General features: G+C 37.7%; 1 protein-coding gene across 1 annotated transcript; it reads right to left on the reverse strand.

Moving 5' to 3' along the window:
• Nucleotides 1-844: 844 nt before the first annotated feature.
• Nucleotides 845-26,734, reverse strand: LOC132302537 (multicopper oxidase LPR1-like). Its single transcript, XM_059799430.1, has 3 exons — nt 26,346-26,734; nt 2,228-3,685; nt 845-1,123 (listed from the first exon to the last, which is right to left on the reverse strand). Exons 1-3 carry the CDS (start codon nt 26,553-26,555, stop codon nt 1,070-1,072), a joined length of 1,722 nt encoding a protein of 573 aa, XP_059655413.1. The 5' UTR covers nt 26,556-26,734; the 3' UTR covers nt 845-1,069.

A 26,734-nucleotide genomic window follows, 5' to 3' on the forward strand; every position in this document is an offset into this window, starting at 1 on the left:
TCAGTGCTTTGAGTGAATGAATTTGATCATTTTAAAAGGTCTCTGCTACGTTTTAGTTTTTGGACATCATTCAGTAACTTAATAGGTAGAGTTTTTAACTTTTCGAACGGGCATGCACTAGCCCGCCCCTTCTCCTACTTTGTCGAGATGAAAAAAAAAAATATATATATATATATATACAGGTGTCTGTGTGTTACTTTTTAGTTCAGAGACGGATTAGTAGCGCGTATGGATGGGCCTGAGCACAGGGCCCCCTTGCCATGTTGACCATCACAGCCCATTAGGGTGGCCTTTCGGCTTATTTTGTGCTGCTTGTTTGTTTGGGCTTGTTAGTGGTCCGAGCCCCTTTTGAGCATATCAACCCTGAGCTTTAACCATTTCGAAAGGATAATCTAATAATAAAGACTCTCATATTTTAGAGACCGGGAGTTCAAATTCTTTTGGAGCTTCCCTCAAGAAAATTGGAGATTTCTCGATAATTGTTTAGTGTATGTACGACAGGAGATTACATGTGCTTAGTGGGGTTTTACAAATAGTGATGGATTGCTGTGGGTATGGGTTGCAACCTTGTTGGGTTAGCCTGTTCCTCAAAGAATGACAAAAATGTATAATATATGTTGAGGAGAGGCACAAAAATGTGTTTTTCAACAGGAGATTCGTGATCTCTATGGTTCACAAAAGAGACAATCCTAGACATCCTTCACAATTGTTAAAATCTTGAAAGATAAAAATACATATTTCAACATCGTCCTACAAATATTTATTATTCTAAATCTTCTTCATTAGATGCTAATAAGATTCTGATGTTCTCCTATATATAATAAAGGAAAATTGGCCGTCAACATAGACAAATGTGCTTATAAACGTTAATCACAATGTTTGTAGAATACAAGTATTGATAAGGAATCCCACAGACAAATTCGACTGATTTTATATGAGTATGAGTTAACATGATCATGACGTGAGTTTTTCCGACTGTCGTACTCTCGATCCGAATACTATTATTGAACATTTGCGTCTCTGTATGGCTTCATATCTTCAATTGGGCTTTCCATTCTCTGTGGGCCTTTCAACGGATCAACTTCAATGGCCTCATCATCACATTATCTTCATGATCCAAGATCTGAGTTAAAGCAAAGACCAAAAATCCAAGATCTGAGTTAAAGCAAAGACCAAAAATGAGTTATAAGACAACACATAATTCTCCATATTTATAAACAGATTTAGACAACTAATAAAGCTTTTAACCCCAACATATAATGTTGTAAATAATTTTCTTTGTTTGCCAAACAGAGTGAGAGAAACGAGAGTGGCTTTGGAATTTGTGGGCTTACAGGCCTGTGAAGTAGGCAAAAGGACATATTTGAGAAGCTTTTTGTTTTTACAACACCCGTGACACTGTCATAGTGTTTGGGGCCTCTTCTTGGTATCAACAATGCCACATCCTTGATTTTCTCAAATCTCTTCTTGCATAATTTCATTTTCTCTCCATATTTATAAACAGATTTAGGCAACTAATAAAGCTTTTAACCCCAACATCTAATGTTGTAAATAATTTTCTTTGTTTGCCAAACAGAGTGAGAGAAACGAGAGTGGCTTTGGAATTTGTGGGCTTAGAGGCCTGTGAAGTAGGCAAAAGGACATATTTGAGAAGCTTTTTGTTTTTACAACACCCGTGACACTGTCATTGTGTTTGGGGCCTCTTCTTGGTATCAACAATGCCACATCCTTATTTTCTCAAATCTTCTTGCATAATTTCATTTTCTACTCACAAAATCGTGGGCTGTATTGGTTAATACGCGAGGTATCATTCCGTTCGTAACCTTTTTTCAAGAATTTAATTCATTACACACATTTATGAACCGGACGATTTATAACGACATTTATCCAAATTCGTTACACCACGACCGTACTGCATCCAATATGGGATCAATAGATTGAGATTCACAAATACTGCGAGCCATATTATATATACTTATAATATGCTATAATAGCAAGGAGCAACTACTACCTATAAAAAGTAGTACTAAGTATTTATAAACAATAAATGAAAATAATGTTCTGAAAAAAATACTGATATATATATATATATATGAAAAGGATGAATGAAATGAAGGTATAGCAACTGCTACCTATAAAACGTTAAAATCTAGAACTATGTACCCATCCAAACAATCCCTAACCTACGTGATGCATACATAGTAAAAAGGAGGGACGAAATACTTACGTGGCAGTGGTACACATAACCAGGCTCAACAGTTGCATCAAACGAATATGATGCATTCGAATGTATGTAAGAAAATCTCACCAAAATCTTGGTAACATAACCGGGAGTCATCTTGTACACGTTCTTCCACCCTTTCTCATACACCGGCACCGCTATCTTCTTGCCACGTGCATACTTGTTTATTTGGCACTTGATCGCATCATTCAATTTATTCATGCAATCTCTAAACTCATCCACTTTCACTATCTCCGTCTGATCAAGCACCACAAAAAGCCCCAGATGAATATGCATCGGGTGATTATCCCCCGTCAGATTAATCACATTCCAAACCTCCGTGGCCCCCACCTTAGGCGTCTCAGTCGCTGGTGCTTCGTATGATTTTCCATTCATGTACAAATGTGTTGGCTCACCAATGTCGCTTGTGTACTCATACATAGCAATGTATCGTGTTAGCGAAGCACTGGATAAATCAGGGGAAAGATATTTTATCAACGTAGCCGGAACCCGCCACGTGTCGACCTCACGATTTTGTTTCACTACAAACTTCATGACTTTACCGTTTAATTCATTGACCGGGTCTCCGGATGGGTAAGGATAGGGTGCATCATTGGCTAGGATAACCAAATCAGATTTTGACTCTGAGAAATCAACGATCACATCAGCAATCTCAGATGGGGCCAGGAGGATTTCATTCACCATCAACGGTCGTTCATTGTAGACTGAATCAGATGCCACGTGGATAAATCCTAGGCCATTGGTGAAGAAGAACTTAAAGAATCTAGCATTACTAGCGTTGATGATGCGAAACCTATACTTTTTTCGCCGTACGATCATGCGGGGCCAGGCTTTGCCATTGACGATGATTACATCACCGAAATATTCGGGCTGCCACTGAGGGTGTATGGTGGGGTTATTTCCTGTGGAATTCATGTATATCGAACCATCAGTGCGAAAGCTACGATCGAAGACAATTAACGGTCGATCGTATTCCTCATTAGATGGGAGTCCGAGTGGGGCCTCAACATCAGGATGTCGTACAATGTAGGCACCGATCAGACCAGCTAAAAGGTTGACTCGGGTTAACCCCATGGCATGATCATGGTACCAAAGATTTCCTGGTTGTTGATTATTATGGTAGTGATATTTTTTCTTGGTCCAAGTGGGCCCCTTTTCTTTAAATCCAGCGGTGAACCAAGATTCCGCGTGTCCATCGCTCTCGGGCTCACCGATGTTTCCGTGGACGTGGACTACAGTAGGAATTCCTTTATTGGTGGAAGGTATTGCTGTTGGGATGGTTGGGTCCCACGGTAGTATGTGCTTTGTAGGGAGGTGATTCTTCCACGTCACATAAGTGTCGATCCCGTGGAGGACCTCGATGGTTGGACCAGGAACAGTTGCGGTGTACTTAGTTGTACCGTAGGCAAACACTGGAGTTGGAGGGAGATCTCTATGAAATTTCTGCAAATATTTGATCAAATTTCAATCATTTATCAAATGCACAAAAGAATTAAGGTTTAAAGACTTTTTTAACCAAATATTGTTCAGTGCAATCCATTAGATTTCAAGTAATGAATCAAATACTTTTCCAACCATCCCGATTCGAACAATTTAAATCGAGAATTCAACGTATTACAATAAAGACATAGCATGTAGAGTCACATACAATAATAATATAAAGATTAATACAACATATTAATTCAAAATTGTAATATTCATTCAACATAACTAATCAAAAAAGCAACACCTGAGTACTAAGGGCCCGTTTGATTTTTTTAATTCAGCGCTGAATGCAGAACATGGTAAGTAATTTTTAAAAATAAGTTTGTTTGATAAAATTTTAGGACACCACTTAACAGGGTAAGTACAGTTTTAAGCGTGCAGAAGGTTACTTATCTCTTATCGCAGAAGAAGGTAAGTGGTTGGATTTAAAAAATAATTTTTTAATGACTACTCTACCCTCATATAATTGTGTTCTCTCTTTTACGATTTCTCTCCGCAATTTTTCTAGTGAAAATGAATTATATGTAACAAATTCCAAAAAAAAATAAAAAAACATAATTTTACCTAATATATTTTAAACACATGTATAGCATTTTGGTTACCATTTATATTGATTCACTATAGAAAACAATTATTTATATAACAGAATTCTATTCAATTTCACTTACTTTCTTTAATATTTTTAATACCATTTTTATACCCTACATAAATATTATGTAATTATTTATATAATAGAATTCTATTCTTAGAGAAGAATTGTCTTTCACGCACTTTTTTAACACTCTTTTCAATACCCTACTGTGGAGGGAAAAAAACTCCCTCCAATAAAAAACACACACGTCACCACTACCCATATCTACAGGCCAAGGACATATAAGGCCCATCATGCTCAAGCCCCAAGTTGAGGGTATTTACAACCCAAGATCATTCCATCAAGGCCGAATCAAGAAACTATCAGCCCAGCTTGTCGTCAGCCCAGATATAAGTATTTCACATCCGGCCTGTTACCCAAGCCCAGCCGGATCAAAATATATTCAGCCCAAGAATGCACAAATCCTACCATTTGAAAAATTTACCATAGAAGGAAAATTCGGATAGGAAGTTCTGTACAAGGCAAATTCTATGTATGGAAAATTCAACAATGGAAAGAACTCTATTAGAAAAGAATGGTTATATAGAAAGAATTGGAGGGCAAGCAACGCGAGTCCTACCATAATTCTGCAATCTTTTGTATATAAATAGAGGCTAAGACCTCCAATAAAGGATCAAGCAATTTACGCTTCTCTAGACACTGTTCTTATTTATTTTTATTGTTTTTTCAGTGAGTTGTTTTATTTTTCTCAATCATTATTGGTTGAGCGAAATTTTACACCTACACTTTGGCGCCGTCTGTGGGAATCGTATAGAAATATACTCCCACTTGTTCTTCCTTTAATCGTGTCTAGAATGTCAAACGGAGAGTCAGTAATGAGTCAACAGATAGAATTGATGCAAAAGATGCGAGAAGAGTTCTTGCACCAATTTGAGACACTCCGGCAAGCGAACGATACGAGTGTCGCCCAGATAGCTACGCTTCAGCAGTAGACTCATACGATACACACGGCCATGGCCAAGCTAACGCCACAACCACCACCAGGCGATGCTGCGGCACCACCTCCCACCCGGAATTTACCTCTGGTCCACGAGCCTCCAGCCAACGAGACACCACCCAACGGGGCTCGACCTAGTGAGGTTCAGCAAAAGCAAGGGACGAGGTCCGAGGCGGTTGCTTCGGATAATCTCCCGCATCGCACTCAGGACGAACAGGCCGAGTCCAGCCATAGGCTTACGGTATGGTCCAATGGCGTTCCGGATGGCGCACGTGTGCAAGATGCCTTCGACGAAAAGAAGCTCTTGAGAGTCCAGACACCAGCCGAGATGGCTAGAGAGCACAAGAATTCCTTGGTCAAGACCCCCTTTACTGACGAGGTGTACCTTGTGGAGAGGCCGAAGAAGTTCACTATGCCATCCTTCACCCAGTTCGATGGGGCAGGAGACCCCTCTCGGCATCTTGATCATTATGCGCAAAAGATGGCACTGGACGATCATAACGATCCGTGGATGTGTAAGGTTTTTCCTACCAGTTTAACCGGAGCAGCGTTAGAATGGTTCAGGAATAGGCCACACAAGTCTATCCCTGACTATGAGACCTTGTGCACCATGTTCTTAGCCCAGTATTGCGGAAATAAGAAGCAGAAGAAAAGTATCGCCAGCCTTTTCACCATAAGGCAAAGGAAGGGAGAAACTTTGCAAGATTTCTTATCCAGGTTTAACATGGAGGCTTCGGAGATAGCAGATTGCCATCCTGCCACGGCAATCGAAACATTTAAGTTGGCGATGATCCAGGGAACCAAGTTTCACACATCCTTAGTCAAATATTCCCCCCCGGATATGCAGACTTTGAACGCTAGGGCACAAATCTACATCCGGTTAGAGGAAAACATAGCCCACCGTGCACAGCACGCTACCCTCGTTACGGTGGAAAACAAGTCTCGAGAGAAAGCTGCGAGCACAAGGATGCAGAAGGTCCCTCATACCGCCACACAAGTCACCCAAGCGTCTGAGAAAAGGCGAAGGACAGAGGATAGGCTTACCCCTCTCCGTACTACCTTGGCGCGCCTATTCCAAGAGAATAAGACGAGGTTCACAACTCCTCAGCCCATGAAGCAACCCTTGGAGCAGAGTGACAAAAGCAAACATTGCGCCTACCATAGAGATTATGGGCATACCACCAATGACTGCAGGTCCCTACAGCGACAAGTAGAAAGCATGATAGCGAGAGGAGAATTAGTGGAGTATCTCGCCACAAAGGAGCACGTAAGACCTCGGGAGGTTAACCCTCGACGGGTAGAAAGCGGTCAGGTAAAGGTTATCCATGCCATACACGGAAGATCAGAGGATGATAAAGAATCTGAAGAGTTGTACAGATCTAGGCTGCGAGAGGCTCATAAGTTACGCAGGTTGTCTTCGGTAAACACAGTTACACCAGGCAGCATCAACATTGGATTCGGTAACAATGACCTTTCTAGAGTCCAGCGCCCGCATGAGGACCCCTTGGTCATTAGCCTCCTGGTAGCGAATTACATGATCAGGAGAGTACTGGTAAATCCAGGAAGTAGCGCCAACATCATTACAAAAACAGCTTTTGATCAGTTGGGGATTTCGCCATCATCCATCAGGCCAACTTTCGGCCCCCTAATGGGATTTGATGGTACTAAGGTGAATCCGCTTGGGGTGGTCGATCTATCCGTTACTGCAGCAAAGAGAACTCTAAAGGAAAACTTCGTCGTGACAGAGATTCATCCATCTTATAACCTCATTATGGGAAGAGGTTGGATCCATCGTATGAATGGAGTCCCTTCTACACTTCATCAAGTAATGAGATGTTTATCCCCGGATGGCAGGGAGGTCATCGACCTCTGGGGAGACCAGGTTGCTGCCAAAGAATGTTACATGCTAACGCTACACGAAGCAAAGAAAGCGTTGAAATCACCTCAGTCAGAGGCGAATCCTAAAGACGCAATCAAATAGCAGCTACAGTATCCTCTGCCCAAGTATCTCAAGGCAGAGGAAGAAGCCGAAGTTGAGGCACCTACCGAGGAGTCCCTCGAAGCTGTAGAGGTAGTCCTCGGAGACCCTCAGAAGACCACCTACATTGGCTCATCTTGCACAGCCGAAGAGAAGGAAGCATTGATCAGGGTTATTCGGTGCAATTCGGACGTCTTTGCCTGGGATCACTCAAATATGGTGGGGATCAATCCTACAGTCTCATGCCATAGTCTGAGGGTTAACCCAGAATTCAGGCGGGTCAAACAGAGGCACCGACGGTTCGCACCTGAACGCAATCGCATAATAGCCAAGGAAGTGAATAAACTGTTACAAGCAGGATTCATACGAGAGGTGCAATACCCACAATGGCTCTCGAATGTAGTAGTCGTTCAAAAGAAGAATGGGAAATGGAGGGTGTGCGTAGATTATACCAACCTTAACAAAACTTGCCCAAAAGATAGCTATCCTCTGCCCAAGATTGATCAAATGGTGGATGCTACGACGGGATATGAAAGGCTCACATTCCTCGACGCATACTCTGGCTATAATCAGATTCCCATGAATCCTGAAGATGAGGAGAAAACTGCTTTCATCACAGAAACGGGCACTTACTGCTACAGAGTGATGCCCTTCGGTCTAAAGAATGCCGGAGCCACCTACCAACAACTTGTCAATAAAATTTTCAGTAATCTACTGGGCAATACAGTTGAAGCCTATATCGATGATATGGTGGTTAAAAGTATACGGAAAGAGGACCACCCGAAGCACCTCCAGGAGGTCTTTGATACTCTCAAGAGATACAATATGAAGCTGAACCCCACCAAGTGCTCCTTCGCCGTTTCGTCAGGACAGTTCCTTGGGCACGTCGTAAATAAAAGAGGAATAGAAGTAAGCCCAGCACAGGCAAAGGCACTCATACAGAACCAGGAACCGAAAACTCGCAGGGAAGTGCAAGTTCTAACCGGTCGAATTGCGGCTCTCAGCCGGTTCATATCCCGATTATCTGATAAGTATAAACCTTTCTTTGATGCTATTCGATCCAAAAACAAAGATATGTGGGGATCTCAGCAGCAGGAAGCTATTAATCAATTGAAAAGCTACATGGCAAAACCCCCAATCCTTTCCGCTCCAACGCCCGGAGACACTCTCATCCTGTACCTGGCAGTATCAGCTGTAGCAACAAGTGCAGTGTTGATCAAAGAAGAAGACAAGGTTCAGCACCCAATCTTTTATACAAGCAAAACTATGACGGATGCCGAGATATGGTACAGCAAGACAGAAAAGGTAATCCTGGCGTTAATTTATGCCAAGAGGAAACTTCGACATTACTTCGAGTCTCACAGCATAGTGGTACTTACAAATTACCCTATACGGGCTATCCTAGCTAAACCAGACCTGTCTGGTCGAATTACAAAATGGGCTATTGAACTTAGCTCTTTTGACATCACCTATGCACCGAAGGTATCTCACAAGGGGCAGTCGGTAGCGGATTTCCTACTAGAGTACGAAGATCAACCTGAGGAACCGACACTTCCAGAGCCATACTGGGAGTTACGAGTTGATGGCTCGTCCAACCGGAAGAGGGCAGGGGCTGGTATTGACATCACAACACCCGAGGGTACCAAGCTGCAGCAGTCAATTCTGCTAGATTTCCCATCTACTAATAACGAGGCCGAGTATGAGGCAATGCTCGTCGGACTTCGGCTAACTAAACAGCTACAGGTACGATGTTTAAAAGTTTTTAGTGATTCACAGCTTGTGATCAATCAAGTGACAGGGCAATATTCTCCCAAGGAGGACCGTATGAAGTCATACAAAGATGCTGTAGAAAGTGCTATCCGAGAGTTCGATCAAATCGAGTTCTATCAGGTACCACGAGATGAAAATGCCGAAGCAGATCGATTGGCCGCAGCCGCATCGTCTTCAGATGAAGAATTGGTTCGGCTTGTTCCAATCGATGTTCTCGAAGGACCTAGCATTAAACCCCGGCAAGAGATGATGACGATCCCGGAAGTACCACGCGAGCCCTGCTGGATTGATCCAATCGAAGCCTACCTCAAGGAAGGGGTTCTCCCGAATCAGAAAGCTGAGGCAAGGAAGCTTAGGCTTACCGCGGCTAAGTATGCCATCATCAATAACCAGTTGTACCGAAGGTCATTCTCCGGTCCCTATCTCAAGTGTGTAACCCCTACTGAGGCTCTCACAATTCTAAAACAAGTTCATGAAGGAGACTGTGGAAACCACTCCGGAGGAAGATCCCTTGCACACAAAATTCTGACCCAAGGTTATTTCTGGCCATACTTGGCTTGGAATGCCGAGGAGTACTCAAGACGATGTGACAAGTGTCAGCGTCATGGTCCAATAAAGCACCAACCTGCCGAGGGTTTGCACGCCATGGCTAATCTATGGCCGTTCGCCCAATGGGGGATTGATATAGTAGGACCATTGCCAAAAACCATGGACAAAAAGGAGCATGTGCTTCTGGCTACGGATTACTTCACCAAGTGGGTAGAAGCTGAAGCCTTCTCTAGCATCACCCACGAAGAAGTAAAGCATTTCATTTGGAGCAACATTATTTGCCAGTTTGGGGTACCAAAAGTCATCGTAATGGACAATGGTAAGAACCTCGATAACAGAAGTACAAGGAAATTCTTTAGCGAACATGGAATCTTGCAAAAGTTGGCTGCAGTTAGTCATCCACAAGGCAATGGGCAAGCTGAAATAACTAATCGCACGATATTCGGATGCTTAAAGAAAAAATTGGAGAAATTGAAGACAAAGTGGTACGAGAATCTCCCTCAAGTGCTTTGGGCCTATCGAACCACTCCAAGACGACCCACGGGAGAAAGCCCATTTGCTATGGCATATGGGTCCGAAGCTGTCATTCCTACCGAGTCCATAATCCCAACCCTTCGGACATCCTTGGTGCTGGAGGGGAACAATGAGCAACAACTCGAACATAGCCTTGATTTGGTGGACGAAAGGAGAGATGCAGCAGCAATTCGACTCGCGGCCTACCAACAACAGGTGTGTAACAGTTATAACAAACGCGTCAGGATCAGGAGTTTTGTGGTAGGCGATTGGGTGTTGAAGCAGGAGACAGCTCATGTAAAGAAACTGAAACCTCATTGGACCGGACCCTACAGAGTTACCGAAGTAGTGGGGAAAGGAGCATATCGTTTGGCCGAAGCTGGCGGACGCCCCATTGCGCGTCCGTGGAACGCAATACACCTGAAAAGGTATTTCCGTTAGTTAAGTTTGTCAATTTTGTTATAAGTTCTTCACAAATAAGGCTGAATATGTCCGCAGTTAGCCAAACTTTTCTTTATTTTGCTTCTCTATTCAATATCACTCTCATTTGTTTTTGTTTCTTTTTATAAAAATGGGGAGTCATACGAACTCTTTGATTACGCAATTTTTATGCATTACGCAATTTTTATGCATGCCAAGTCGCACAAAACAATGATTTTTACAAAACAAAACAAAAACGAACAAAACACAAACACAAAACCCAACAAGCACACAAGACACAAAACACATGAATTATGGCCTGTGCTTAAAACTTTCTATCCCACATCGATAAAACAGTATGTGCTACATTCTGTTATATATGGGAATATTCAAATAGTTAATTACGGTGTAAGGAGGGCCCACTGGTATTTAAAGCTGTCAAGCTAAATACCAGAGGCATTTCTTTCTATCCCACATCGATAAAACAGTATGTGCTACATTCTGTTATATATGGGAATATTCAAATAGTTAATTACGGTGTAAGGAGGGCCCACTGGTATTTAAAGCTGTCAAGCTCAATACCAGAGGCATTTCTTACACCGACTTTTTTGACAAAATTTAGTCTATGTCCCACATCGGATAGAGATAGAGAATAAATGCGGTTCATATATGCGCGGTCCACAACATTTGGCTGCCAAGAAGGGAGTATCAGTGGAGGCAGGTCTCTAAAGTCGACAAATGGAGAACTTCACAGCTACTGTTACTCGCTTTCTTGGCCTTAAAACTTTCTATCCCACATCGATAAAACAGTATGTGCTACATTCTGTTATATATGGGAATATTCAAATAGTTAATTACGGTGTAAGGAGGGCCCACTGGTATTTAAAGCTGTCAAGCTCAATACCAGAGGCATTTCTTTCTATCCCACATCGATAAAACAGTATGTGCTACATTCTGTTATATATGGGAATATTCAAATAGTTAATTACGGTGTAAGGAGGGCCCACTGGTATTTAAAGCTGTCAAGCTCAATACCAGAGGCATTTCTTACACCGACTTTTTTGACAGAATTTAGTCTATGTCCCACATCGGATAGAGATAGAGAATAAATGCGGTTCATATATGCGCGGTCCACAACATTTGGCTGCCAAGAAGGGAGTATCAGTGGAGGCAGGTCTCTAAAGTCGACAAATGGAGAACTTCACAGCTACTGTTACTCGCTTTCTTGGCCTCCTATCATTTTTGAGTCTTCAGCCTCATAATAACTGATTTAAGGAAAAATATGAAATAAACCTCCCCTCAGGCTCAGTGCTGGGGAGTAATTCATTCGCCTCGGACCTCAAGTGTTCGGTTCGGCACAACCTCCCCTCAGGCTCAGCGCCGCGGGGAGTGATTCATTTAACCCTCCCCTCAGGCTCAGCGCCGGGGAGTAGTTCTCTCGCCTCGGACCCTAAGTGTACGGCTCGGCAAAACCGCCTCGGACCCTAAGTGTTCGGCCCGGCGAAAATCTCGCCTCGGACCCTACGCGTTCGGTTCGGCAAAATCCCCCTCCGGCTCTACGCCAGGGAATGTATAATTCGCCTCGGATCCTGAGTATCCGAGGCAGCTTCGGACCCTAAGTGTCCTATTCAGATCAGAACTCTTTCCTCCGGACTCCAAGTGTTTAATACCTTGTGTATGCGAATATGTCGTAAGTTCATCATATTCCACCCCACATTAGGAACACATGAGAAGGAAAGAGTATGTATACTGAAGGCAAGTAGAAGGCGAGGAAGGTTCATTTAACAGTTAAATCATTGTCCATACGACTCATCCTGCGATATCAACTAAACTGTTAAAATGATCTCCTTCTTCCCAATCCTTGCATTTTCACGGATAGCATAAATCCGAAGTATAAAGACAATGTTTAGTGTTTAAACACATTACCAATCAGATAAATATATCAAGAGCATACAGCAAAAACAGGTCAGGCAAGCCTAAAACAAAAAGTTATATTCATTATCCCAAAATAGGCTGTTCATAAAAGAAGGAAAAAAAATACATGGTTCTACTTCCTCTTCGGATCGAAGGGAGTAGATTCAAAAGCATCCACTACATTAGGACTTGAGGTAGCCGCAGGAGCAGGGGAGCTAGGAGTACCCTTCAGGTGTGCCTTCACCATCTCGGCGAAGCGAATTTCAGCTTCCAAAGCCTCTGGCCCTTCATCATATGGGAAGTGCACCCCTACCTGCTTGTTAAAGGCGTCCGGATCCATCGTCTTAGGGCCTGAGCCCTGATTATAGCCAGACCAGAACGCCTTCGCACTAGCCAGGTGCGCCAGACAGGAGTAACGCCCCTGCATTTGCTTCCCCGCCTTGAAGCAAGTAGTAAGAGCCTCGGTCAGGCGTTGAACCTCGGCCTGAAGAGAATCCACCTTAGCCTCAGAGGCTGACAACTGCCTCTTATACGCATCCTTGGCTTCAGACGCTATCTTCAGATTGGTAGAGGCAGTAGTGGCTCTCTTCTCTGCGCTGTCAAGATCCTTTTCCAACTTCTTAATGGAGAGGGATTGAGCTTCAGCAGTGGCGCAGAGGGCCATGGTGTGGTATAGACTCTGTTTAACAGGGAAGCGAATATAAGCATAAATAGAAACACAAGCATGCAAGAGTAGCATAATTCTGAAGGTGCAATGCAAACCTCTATGGCCCGGACTGGGGCAGAGGGGAGAAGTTGCTCCAACCCCATTTGGCTGATGGCTTCCTCGTCCTTTGGGAGCCACATTCCTCGATCCACCGCCAGTGCAGCTGAAGGGTCTGTAACCACAGAATCCCCTGAGTGTAGGACTGACCTGTCAGCCCTGGTGAAGGAAGGAGTCCAAGGAGCTCCAGTCTCAGCAAGAACAAAGGCCCTGACTTCATCTTCAGGTTCAGCCTCCCCAGCTTTTTTCCCTCTGCTTTTAGAGGGGACTTTGCCCTTGCCAGAGGAAGAGGGGTTGAGGCGAGATTTCTTCAATGGTGGTTCCTCAACCTCCACCTCATCCTCAGTTGATCCAATGACGACCAAGGGTTGGGCATCTCCGGCTTTCTTTTTTAAAGCCTCAGCCCGCCGTATCTCCTCCTCGGTCATAGGGAAACTGTCAAAGGATGGTAAAGCCAGGTCCATGAGGTCTGCAGCAACGGCACTGGAGGCAATGTCCTTAAGGTAGGAGGAAGTTAGCAGGTCCTCGATAGGCGAGGGGTTACTCCAGACTCGTTCCTCAAGAAAAGAAAGCCTGTTCCTTGCTGCGGAGGCCGGGAATGTAGCTGAAAAAACACCAAGAAATTCATAAATACGGCGAAATATTAAGACTTGGCAAGGAAAACAGCCAGAACACTTGGTATGAAGGGAGGTTAAATATTCTATACCTAATTTCCCGAATTTGCGCGGAATGGGAAGCGCAATTGATTGGGACACGAACCATTTCCCTTTAACTACAACCATCCTTTCTTTCCATTTCTTTTCGGATAAAGGAAGGTTCATGCATATCCTTTGATGAAGGGGAGAGGTAAAAAAGAAGCGACCAGGATCGGTCCCATGCTTAGATATATTGTATGTAAGCAGAAGGTCGGCAAGGGTCAAATCCAGAGCCTCTAATTTCCGGCGCACCAACAACGCCGAAAGAATGCGAAAGAAATTGGGATTTACTTGAAGGGGGGCAAGACCTAGCTTATTGAAAACTAAATGATAGAAGGGATGAAGAGGGAATCGGAGGGCGTTAAGGTGCCCTACAGAAAGAAGCAACTCACCCTCCTCAATTCCCTCGCCGGAGGTGAAATCGGCACCCTCGGGATATTCTGCAATGTCTACTCCTTCAGGAACATCAAATTCTTCCATTACCGAAGCAATAGAGAATTTGATGCGGCGAATAGAGATGATTGCTTTCTTCTCTTCATGGGTAAGAACGTAATCAGAACCTGAGGTGGATGTTTCGGTTAGAAGAGGGGAAGACGAAGGTGTGGATTCAGAATCCCCGATATCTACACGTTCGGGAGTAGATGAAGTACTCATAATGAAAGATTGAAGAGAAAGATGCGAGACTAACCTGACAAAGTGAAGGAAGCGATGAAACGAAGGACGCAGAAGTGCAGCAAGGGCAAATGTAACTCTGGCAAAATCTTGTGCGAAGGAAGTAATAACGAAAGGCCACGAACTGTTTCTGAAGCAAAGTGAAAACCGGTTTCAATTCCCTCTTTAATAGGAGCCGTCACTCAATTAAAAATGGAATTTGGGGCAAAGTGTGGAGGGAAAAAAAACTCCCTCCAATAAAAAACACACACGTCACCACTACCCATATCTACAGGCCAAGGACATATAAGGTCCATCATGCTCAAGCCCAAGTTGAGGGTATTTACAACCCAAGATCATTCCATCAAGGCCGAATCAAGAAACTATCAGCCCAGCTTGTCGTCAGCCCAGATATGAGTATTTCACATCCGGCCTGTTACCCAAGCCCAGCCGGATCAAAATATATTCAGCCCAAGAATGCACAAATCCTACCATTTGAAGAATTTACCATAGAAGGAAAATTCGGATAGGAAGTTCTGTACAAGGCAAATTCTATGTATGGAAAATTCAATAATGGAAAGAACTCTATTAGAAAAGAATGGTTATATAGAAAGAATTGGAGGGCAAACAACGCGAGTCCGACCATAATTCTGCAATCTTTTGTATATAAATAGAGGCTAAGACCTCCAATAAAGGATCAAGCAATTTACGCTTCTCTAGACACTGTTCTTATTTATTTTTATTTTTTGAGTGAGTTGTTTTATTTTTCTCAATCATTATTGGTTGAGCGAAATTTTCCACCTACACCTACCATGTAATCCAAAACCCATATATTTTAAATTTTACTTTCTTTAATCTTTTGTAACATTCTTTTTTATATCCAAAACCTATATATTTTAAAATTTTATTAATTATTTATATAACAAAATTATTATTATTATTTTTATTTTTGTAATCATGGATGTCCGGGCCAGCTTGCGCGCACCTCGACTAATCTCACGAAACCCAAAAATATATAATCGAATTATGTTCCTAGATAAGAATTCTTTTTCATTTTCTTTAATTTTTGTAACACATTTTTTAATACCCTACATAAATATTATGTAATTCAAAACATATATAGTTTAAATTTTACTTTCTTTAATTTTTTTAACACCATACCTACATAAATATTATGTAATCCAAAACTAATAGATTTAAAATTTTCATCAATTATTTATATAATAGAATTTTATTCGTAAATAAGAATTCCTTTTCAAGTATTTTCTTTAATCTTTGTAGCATCATTTTCAATACCCTACCAAATATTATTCAATCCAAAACTCATATATATTAAATTTTACTTTATTTAATCTTTGTAACACCCTTTTCGATACCATACATAAATATTCTGTAATACAAAATCTATATATTTTAAATTTTTATATTTATTTAATTCATTGAATGAATGTGGTCGTTTTATTAATATTTTTATATTATAAATATAAAACTGTTATGAGTATCAGATATATAAGACAAAAATGTAATATGTACAACTTTTAGACTTCAGCTTTTGTATATAACAAATAATCTGAATGAATTCAGCACTTAAAAATTAAAATGTTATCAAACAGGTTTTCAAATTAATACATTTAGCACTTAAAGTTTCAGCGCTTAAAATTCAGTACTTGAAATTTTCAGTACTTAATTTTCAATTTTATCAAACAACACGTAAATAAAAAATGTAACATGTACACTTGTGTTATTGTAACATTTTCAAATTAATTGAACTGAATGGTCTTGACCCTAGTATGTATTGGAAAGAATTTGTTCCCATGGTTGTAAATTTCTAATACATCTTTTCATGAAACTTTTTCAAAAAGAATAAGGTAAGAGTTGTGGAGATTAGGTCTGCACCTTAAAATGAAAGAATAAAATCCTAAATGTGAAGTGGAAGGAAACTTTATAAAATCATAAAAGGAACTGAAAAGAAAAATAAAAAATAAAAAAAGAAAGCACATAGTTTTCTTTATTCCAAGTCAAATGTATATAGTCTTACTTTCTTTCATAAATAAAAATAATGTGTTACCAGCCTCACATATTGTAATACCCCTAATTTTAAAAGGGTAGTCTCGGTATTTATTTATCTGTTTTAATTGCATTTTTAACTGTTTAATTGATTATTTGACTAATTATTTACATGTTTAATTGAATTAAGTGTTACTTGATTAATTGGTTATTTATCTATTTGTTATTTGTATTATTTGTTTATTAGATTGTAGGCTTAAAAGATGTGTTTGATTAATTATAATTTACAGTAAATTAAATAATTAAATGTTTATTTTGTTTTATTTTATTTTATTTTATGATTATGGTTAGTAGTAATGATCAACCAATTAGGTCCCATGGACTACTTAAATAGGAGGTTTAATGGGTATAGATAATTACTCATGGATAGTTGTATATGTGTATATATATATATATATATATATATATATATAAAAGGAAAATAATTTATTAATTAATATTATGGTAACTTTAGTAATAATAAATAATCTCATGTATATATTTTATATATTTATATAATAAGGATATGCATAGATTATATACGTATCATATTTTAAGTTACCTTTTAATATTATGGTAACTTTAGTATTAATAAATAATCTGATGTATATATATATATTTTATTTAATAAGGATATACATAGATTATATACGTAACATATTTTAAGTTACCGTTTTAATATTTTAATTTTATTATTATTTTTATTTAGTTAACTTAGATTGGGAAAATGAGTAGATTATTATTTAGTCTATAAATATATAACTATAAGTTTGTAAAAATGGGTTAGAAATATATCATATAATATATTTTAGAGAGAGTTAGAGAGAGAAAGCGGAATAGGAATGAAGGAGGAGAAGAACTTTTAGAGAAGAAAATCAAGGAAGAAGAAGTTTAACTTTCGATCCGAAAATTTAAGGCAAGTTCTTCTATCTCTTTCTCTTTGATTTGTGTTTCTATACATGCCTAAGAAATTCCATGATGCTTAAACACTTAAAATTGAATAATTATGCATGCTTGAATTGGTTTAGAACAGAAAGTTTTATGTGTTTACAGATATGTTCTTGATTTTGTAATCTTGAATTTTTTATGCATAATTGATGTTTAACTTTAATCTTTACATGATAAAATATCTAAAACAAATTAATATGGACTTATGGAATTAGATTCATGCCTTAGAACCCTTAACAGTGAAGGACGGATTTACAGTAGAAATTCTGGGTTGATTCTCGTAATAGTGCTTGAGCCTTGGAAGTAAAGCTCAAGCCATAGGTAAAAAGCTTGAGTTTTGAAGTTAAAGCTCAAGCCTTGGAGAAAAAGCTCGAGCCTTGAATGCAAAGCTCGAGCTATTGATGTAAATCTCGAGCCATGGACAGAAAGCTCGAGCTATCAGGATAAAAGCTTGAGCCTTACCAGGAGAATTTACTTAAATAGCGTTTAAATTAACTTAATTGATTTTGAGGGGTCCTGAACATTAAACAGGGACTAGTATGAGTTTAAATAAATAGACTTGATTATAACGATGCATGCTACATGAATTCTTTAAAGACTAATGGATTTAATCTTTTTAATTTGTTCTAATAATTGAGATTAAATGTTTAGCATGAAATATATTTGGAGAATGCTTACTTGACTGTGAAATAAAATATTAGCATGTTTAAGGTTCAGTTTGTGTGGGATACATGATATAGGAAGCTTAAATAAATTATAAGTCATTCTTATTTGATAATAGCATGATATTATGTTATTATATTTATTTCTGGATTATTTAATGTGTTACTTTATTTGTTACATCAATTATTGGATTGTATGGATGTAATGCACTAGTATGGGATGGTGGTATTCTAGGGGCGAATTAACCAAAGAAGTTAAGTCTTACCTATTTGTATTATAAGGAAATGGATTAACCATAGTGTTAAGTCATACTTATTCATGTCAGGTCAACTGTATCAGTTGGATGACATACCGGATATTTTATTTTATGTTCTAAGATGGATTTTATATATATATATAGTTATGAGCCATGATATGAGCTTGAGTCTCAGGATCTATAGTTAAGGCGCATATATTGCCAGGGATATGTAGCTAGATGTAATACAGTTATGTGTCCTGATAGGTTTAGATACTAATGCTCACTATATGTACGTTTTGTATGTTGCCTACTATTTAGGTTGAGGCAACCCTATAGTCTAGTGAGGTTCATTTAGTGTATGTGTGTGTATATATATATATATATATATATATATATATATATATATATATATATATATATACGGACTACTAGTTATTGTTGAGTTGACTAGGATGTATACGTATATCAGATCTCTGCTTGGATTATAATAAAGTAGAACTTGTTTGTGGGCTCGACCCACCATTTTTTTTCAGGTGTTCGTCAGGAGTAGCGATTGTTCGTGCTGAGCAGGGATCAGTCTATTTCACTCTTCTGAATTATCTACATAGGAGTTTCCTTTATGTTTTCGTATCTAGTTGTTGACCGTTGATTATATTGGTTTGGGTTTTTCTAGGGGTCCACACAGTATGGATTTTCGAGTTGTATTGGAAGATTGGTTGTATCAGAATACTTTATTATTTAATGAAAATTTATTCTGAGGATTTATTGGATTATCATTTTAGTGTTTATTTCAGCATTTTTATATATTTTTATTTATCCTCTTGTATTATGTGTTCGTTTATTGCCGATTTGTTTTTGACATATCTGGGTATTCAGGCATAGGCTTGGCCAACCCGCATTTGAAAATCCAGGGGTATCATAGTTAGTATCAGAGTACTCCAGGTTCAAGTGTCCTTCAAAGTGTCTTTCATTATGTGTCTTCCGCGTTGCGTCTCTTAAAACTTAAAGCCCAAATTAGGATTCATTATACTCTATTTACGGTTCGTTAGGAGGAGATGATGTCAATTATATTCTGTAATTACGTAATGGTTGACACTAGGAAGAGGATGGGGTCCAAGGCGAAAGCGATAAAGACCCAAAGAAGTAAAGGAGTACGTAATCGATTTCTTTAACCAGATGATAGAATTAGGGATCAAATGTTTAGTTTCGGTTGGCTCTACTTTAAAGTATAAACTAAGGAAGGATTTAAGTGTGTGTGATAGGTCACCGCGTCTTGGGGCCTACACAACTTCAGTTTTTCTCAAAAAGGATAAAAAAAAAAAAAAAAAAAAAAAAAAAAAAAAAAAAAAGGATCTTAGTGAAAGAGATTTCAGAGTATCCAATAAAGAGGGTACTAAATCTTAAAGATGAATGATCGCACGAGGGTGAACTTATTTGTTTGTGGTATAGCGAATATATTAGTAGAATTACTGTTGATCAATCTATTTATAGTTAAACTTTCTTATCATCTCTAAAAGAGATATATAAGAAGTACTCTTCAGGAGTTTGGGGATCTGATGGAGTTATTATTAGAACGAAACATATGATTTTCTATCACATTCAGGATAACATTGGTATTACATTATGACGTTCTAATTTGCTTTATAAGGCCACGTTAGAAAGTTTACATTTCGCATATAAGGAGGATGAGGGTGAAGCCATTGGTATTTGCTTAGGCAAACATATGTTGTTTTTAAGCTAGGCTTAAAGGTTATGTTTCGAGGTTGGACGATTACCTACGAAACTATAAAAGGAAATTGTGTGAAACAATTTTGTAAGTTGATTTCAAAGGAGATTTTTCCTAGAAAGAACGATGTCTTAAGTAGGAATATATTTTGTGCTATTGTGTTTGTCATACGTGTTTTATTTTTATTAGCTGTTTGAGATTTTTGGCATGTGGTTTAATTGGGGATACAAGTATGTGATCAGTTAACTACTATTTTTACACTTTAGGGTAATAGCACTATTTTTACACTAGGATGTGCGCATGTGGTCATAGTATTTGGTAGATATAAATAATTCTAGCCAATTTATTAGACCTAGACATGCGTCATTATGATTTGTTGTTTGGAATGGGATAGTAAAACTATCACTGCGAGTCAAATAATCTAGTACGATTAATTTGATATACTTTGTTGCCGGTGTTGCACATGGAGGAGGAAACCAAGTCTCTGCACTTACATAAATAATATGGAATTTTTTTTTTTTTTTAGGTCACAATTTGCAACAATTAGCTATTGCTAGGAAATTGATGACTTATTTGGAGGATGGAGAAATTTCATATTCTTTTGAAATTAGACAAAGATGTCAGATTGACACTAACTTGTCTTAAAGAAGCAGGGTGTGTCAAAGACAAAATGGTGAAACTAAACACCTATATAAAGAAGAGATGCACAATATGTATGGAAATGTCGTAGTTAGTTGAATTTTGTTGTGTTGACTTTCTTTATCAGTAAGTCTATCACAGATCAATGATGCATGGATTCAGTTACAGAGTTCGCTTTTGAAGATGCTCCAATTTAAACAATGGGTGTAGACGAAAGTTGGTTATACCGGACTAACGGTACTTTCTGCAGAAAAATTGGAGAGAGGATGCAAGGACTGAGATTCACAACTCTTAGTTCTTTATGTCATCCAGTTGGGGATACGACGTATCGTGATATAAAGCAGAAATTTGGTGGACAGACAGAATGAGGGACATAATTATTTTATCTCTAAATCTAATATTTCTTAGATAGTCGAGATTGACCATCAGATATCACTAGATCCTTTGTCGTCATTCCCTATACTGAAGTGGAAATGAGAGAGCATTTTTCACGGATTTAGTTGAGGAATTGCTGACTTTGCACAAGGGTCATGATTCTGGATGGGATATTGGTTAACTGATAATTTAAGTCAGCACAAGGGTCATGATTCTGGATGGGATATTAGTTGAAGTTATTGTCTATTTCGAACTGGTAGGACTTCAGTTCATATGAATAGAACGAATCACGAGACGATTTAGATGAATAGAAGTTGTGATTAACACTTTATTTCAAGTTCTGTCTGGTGGAAGCAATTATGGAAGTGGATGTTCTCAACAACCGATAAAAAATTTAAATCTTTCGGTTAGTTGTTGAGTTATCAGTTAAATTTATAGCATGTGTAATAATAACACTTGTTATTACTAAAGAAGTTGAGAAGGTCAACTTTGAATATCGGAGCTGACCCTGGAGAAGGTGTTACCTTACTCAGATGGAGTTTAAGGTACTGGAGGAAGATTTAGTAGTTTCTGTAAATAGTGATAGGACGGTCGGGCGACTGAGATGGAAAACTTATAATTTTTCTCTGTGCACTCAGATGGTTAAAAGGTACATCCGACATCAAATGTCGGTTTTGGTGAACAGGTACGGATAGGGATATGTATATAATTACCCTAAGTATAACACCTGCTAGAAAGGTGAAAAAGTTGATCATCGGATATCATTGGAATCTTTAGTCATTTCTTATAACGAATATTGAAGTAGGACTAAATAGGAGTGTACGTTCGGTAGGGATTATCGACATTGATTTGGAATTTCAATTTTCCATATGGAATAAGAGTGGTGGATTGAGAAGGTTCGTTTGAGGACATTAATTGGAGTGATGTTCACTTTAGAGCTTTATAGTAGTTCTATAATACAGTGATAGTGGTGTTATAGCATGTGGATGTCCATTATAGTGGATGCAAAGTGCTATTTCGATGGAGTTTTATATTTTGGAGCAACAACTTTGCTTCATATTTATAGACGGAGGAATTGATAGAGAGATTAAGTTAGACTATAAAGGATATGCTTAAGGTATATATTCTAGGTTTTTATGAACAATTGGAAGCATTTACTTTGCTTTTCAGTTTTTGTCTGTGGTAATGTTGGCACAAGGGGGTTGGAGTGACAACGTTTGAGGTTTTGTATATTACATAGTGCAAAGCTCTCATTTGTTGGTTTGAAATGGAAGCAAAGGTTGTACAATCAGACCTTGACTTCATTTAAAAATACGTCAGAGAGAAATACTCTCCTTTGTAATGGACTGCGCGCGGTTTGGAGGCGACAGTGGGATGTTGTAAATAGTCGAACTCGTATGCTAAAGTTGTCTATCAGGGAGTAGTTTGCTCGTTATGTCTTCCATATTGGAAGCAAGGCGATTTTTTTTTTTTTTTTAGAGAAAGGTCAATTTTACTTATTACATTGACTTTTAAAGAATTGTGTTTATAAATTAAAGCAATCGCCTCTGGATTAGCTTTACCAAATCATTAACGCAGGGTGCATAGGAGTTTTGTGCATATATTCTATGGAACTTGGAAGAATATAGATCATTACCTTGTCAAATTGGGTGGATTACGTTTTGTTCGATACAACCTCTGAATCGTACGATTATTGTGTTCTTAAATATAGGAACTATGTATACTACTTGATACATTGGAGTTAAGTGGAGCCGTCATAGTGAAGCTGCGTCTACTTGGGAATAGGAGAATGTAATCCGCTCACAATTTTCAGAAATAATGGAATAAAGTAAAGGCGAATTCCGAAGACGGAATTCTATTTGTTAGGGGGGGAAGAATGTAATACCCCTAATTTTAAAAGGATAATCTCGGTATTTATTTATTTATTTTAATTACATTTTAATTGTTTAATTGATTATTTGACTAATTGTTTATGTGTTTAATTGAATTAAATGTTACTTGATTAATTGACTATTTGTCTAGATGTTATTTGTATTATTTGTTTATTAGATTGTGTGCTTAAATGATGTATTTGATTAATTGTAATTTATGGTAAACTAAATGATTAAATGTTTATTTTATTTTATAATTATGGTTAATAGTAATGGCCAACCAATTAGGTCCCATGAACTACTTGGATATGAGGTTTAATGGGTATGGATAATTACCCATAGATAGTTGTACATGTGTGTGTGTGTATATATATATATATACACACACACATATATATAAAAGAAAAGTAATTTATTAATTAATATTATGGTAACTTTAGCAATAATAAATAATCTAATGTATATATTTATATAATAAGGATATACATAGATTATATGCGTATCATATTTTAAGTTACCTTTTTAATATTATGGTAACTTTAGTATTAATAAATAATTTGATGTATAAATTTTATATATTTATATAATAAGGATATACATAGATTATATGCTTATCATATTTTAAGTTACCTTTTAATATTATGGTAACTTTAGTATTAATAAATAATCTGATGTATATATATTTTATTTATTTAATAAGGATATACATAAATTATTTACGTAACATATTTTAAGTTACCTTTTTAATATTTTAATTTTATTATTTTCTTTATTTAGTTGACTTGAATTGGGAAAAGGAGTAGGGTTATTATTTAGCCTATAAATATATAACTATAGGTTTGTAAAAGGGAGTTAGAAATATATCACGTAATATATTTTAGAGAGAGAGTTGGAGAGAGAAGGAGGAAGAGGAAGGAAAGATGAGAAATTTTTTTTGAAAAAAAGATCAAGAAAGAAGAAGTTTAACTTTTGATTCGAAAATTTAAGACAAGCTCTTCTTCTATCTCTTTCCCTTTGATTTGTATTTCTATACATGCCTAGGAAATTCCAGAATGCTTAAACACTTAAAATTGAATAATTATGCATGCTTAAATTGGTTTAGAACAGAGGGTTTTATGTGTTTATAGATATGTTCTTGATTTTGTAATCTTGAATTTTTTTATGCATAATTAATGTTTAAGTTTAATCTTTACATGATAAAATATCTAAAATAAATTAATATGGACTTATGGAATTAGATTCATGCCTTAGAACCCTTAACAGTGAAGAACGGATTTACAATAAGAATTCTGGGTTGATTCTCGTAACAGCTCGAGCCTTGGAAGTAAAGTTCGAGTCATAGGTAAAAAGCTCGAGCCATGGAGTTAAAGCTCGAGCCTTGGAAGCAAAGCTCAAACTATTGATGCAAAGCTCGAGCTATTGATGTAAAACTCGAGTCATTGACAGAAAGCTCGAGCTATTGATGAAAAGCTCGAGTCATTGATAGAAAGTTCGAGCTATCAAGATAAAAGTTTGAGCCTTACCTGGAGAATTTACGTAAACAACATTTAAATTAACTTAATAGATTTTGAGGGATCCTGAACATTAAACAGAGACTATGTATGAGTTTAAATAAATAGACTTGATTATAACAATGCATGCTACATGAATTCTTTAAAGAAAAATGGATTTAATCATTTTAATTTGTTCTAGCAATTGAGATTAAATGTTTAGCATGAAATATATTTGGAGAATGCTTATTTGACTGTGAAATAAAATATCAGTATGTTTAAGGTTCAATTTGTGTGGGATATATGATACAGTAAGCTTAAATAAATTATAAGTCATTCATATTTGGTAATAGCATGATATTATGTTATTATGTTTATTTCTGAATTATTTGATGTGTTACTTTATTTGTTACATCAATTATTAGATTGTATGGATGTAATGCACCAGTATGGGATGGTAGCATTCTAGGAACGGATTAACCAAAGAAGTTAAATTCTACCTATTTGTATTATAAGGAAATGAATTAACCATGGTATTGAGTCCTACTTATTCATGTCAAGTCAACTGTATCAGTTGAATGACATACTGGATACTTTATTTCATGTTCTATGATGGATTATATATATATATATAGTTATGAGCCATGATTTGAGCTCGAGTCTCATAATCTATGGTTAGGGCGCGTATATTGCCAGAAATAAGTAACTAGATATAATGTAGTTGTGTATCATGATAGGTCTAGGTACTCATGCCCACTATATGTGCGTTTTGCATATTGCTTACTATTCAGATTAAGGTAACCCTATAGTCTAGTGAGGTTCCTTTAGTGTGTGTGTATGTGTGTGTGTGTATACGAACTACTAGTTATTATTGAGTTGATTAGGATGTATACGTATATCGGATCTCTGTTTGGACTGTAATAGAGTAGAACTTGTTTGTTGGCCTGACCCATCATTATTTTTCAGATGTTCGTCAGGAGTAGAAATTGTTCGTGCTGAGCAGAGATCATTCTCTTTCACTCTTCCGGATTATCTACTTAGGAGTTTCCTTTATGTTTTTGTATCTAGTTATTGATCGTTGATTATATTAGTTTGGATTTTTCTAAGGCCCACACAGTATGGATTTCCGAGTTGTATTGAAAAATTGGTTGTATCAGAATACTTTATTATTTAATGAAAATTTATTTTGATAGTTTATTTGATTATCATTCTAGTATTCATTTCATCATTTTTATTTATTCTCTTATATTGTGTATTTATTTATTGTCGATTTATTTTTTATATTTCTCAATATTCGAGCAAGGGTTTGGCCAAGCCATATTAAAAAATCCAAGGTATCACATATATACTATGGCATACAATTCCGACGAGATAGATATCAAAATTTCGCAATTTGGACCCTACAGATTTTCGAGAACAATGTTTGTCCTGTTAAGTCGGCCAAGACCGACAAGACACTGTCTTGTCAGCTTGGACCAATTCCACCCAAGCAAAATGGTCTTATTTTCAAATATCGATGAAAATAATTGCATAACAAGAAATTATATCTATCTCCTAACAATTCAATCTGGTTAAGGCAGGGTCTAGAGCTCAAACGAAAAAACAGACACGCTTAATTTTCATAATAACAGGGTATTCTATCAAATTCAAGTTCATTGAAAGTCAAGAATGCCTCAAAACACACACACACACACACAAACTTTAGGATAATAATGAAAAACTCTGTTTTGTATAAATGAATACACCAATAAAATTAAGAAAAAAAAAGAAAGTAAATTACCCATTTCTTATGGAACATGCCAATCTTGAGTGAGTTGGGCATGGGAACACCATTTTCAAGACTGAAACCTTTGAGTTTGGGCATGTCTGGAAGATCATCGACAAACATTTCCAACTGGGATGGACTTATCAGCATATCTTCTGCCTTTGCAGTGATGTGAACTCCCAACAAAGCTATACAAATCACATAAATACACATGTTTCTTTCCATTGCAGCCTTCTTTTGCTTCACTGAACACACACACACACACACACACAGTAACAGGAGAGAGAGAGAGAGAGAGAGGAGCTTATGAGAGAGTTGGAATGGGTGGGTGAGAGGAGGAGTGTGTTGTTGATATGATAGGTTTACATAATCAAAGAGAGAATCCTTAGTGTGAAAATGAAAGG

The sequence above is a fragment of the Cornus florida genome, unplaced genomic scaffold (genome assembly GCF_030987335.1).
Source record: "Cornus florida cultivar Cherokee Brave unplaced genomic scaffold, ASM3098733v1 CherokeeBrave_3.0.0_Hap2_Chr04, whole genome shotgun sequence".
NCBI classification, from domain to species: Eukaryota; Viridiplantae; Streptophyta; class Magnoliopsida; order Cornales; family Cornaceae; genus Cornus; species Cornus florida.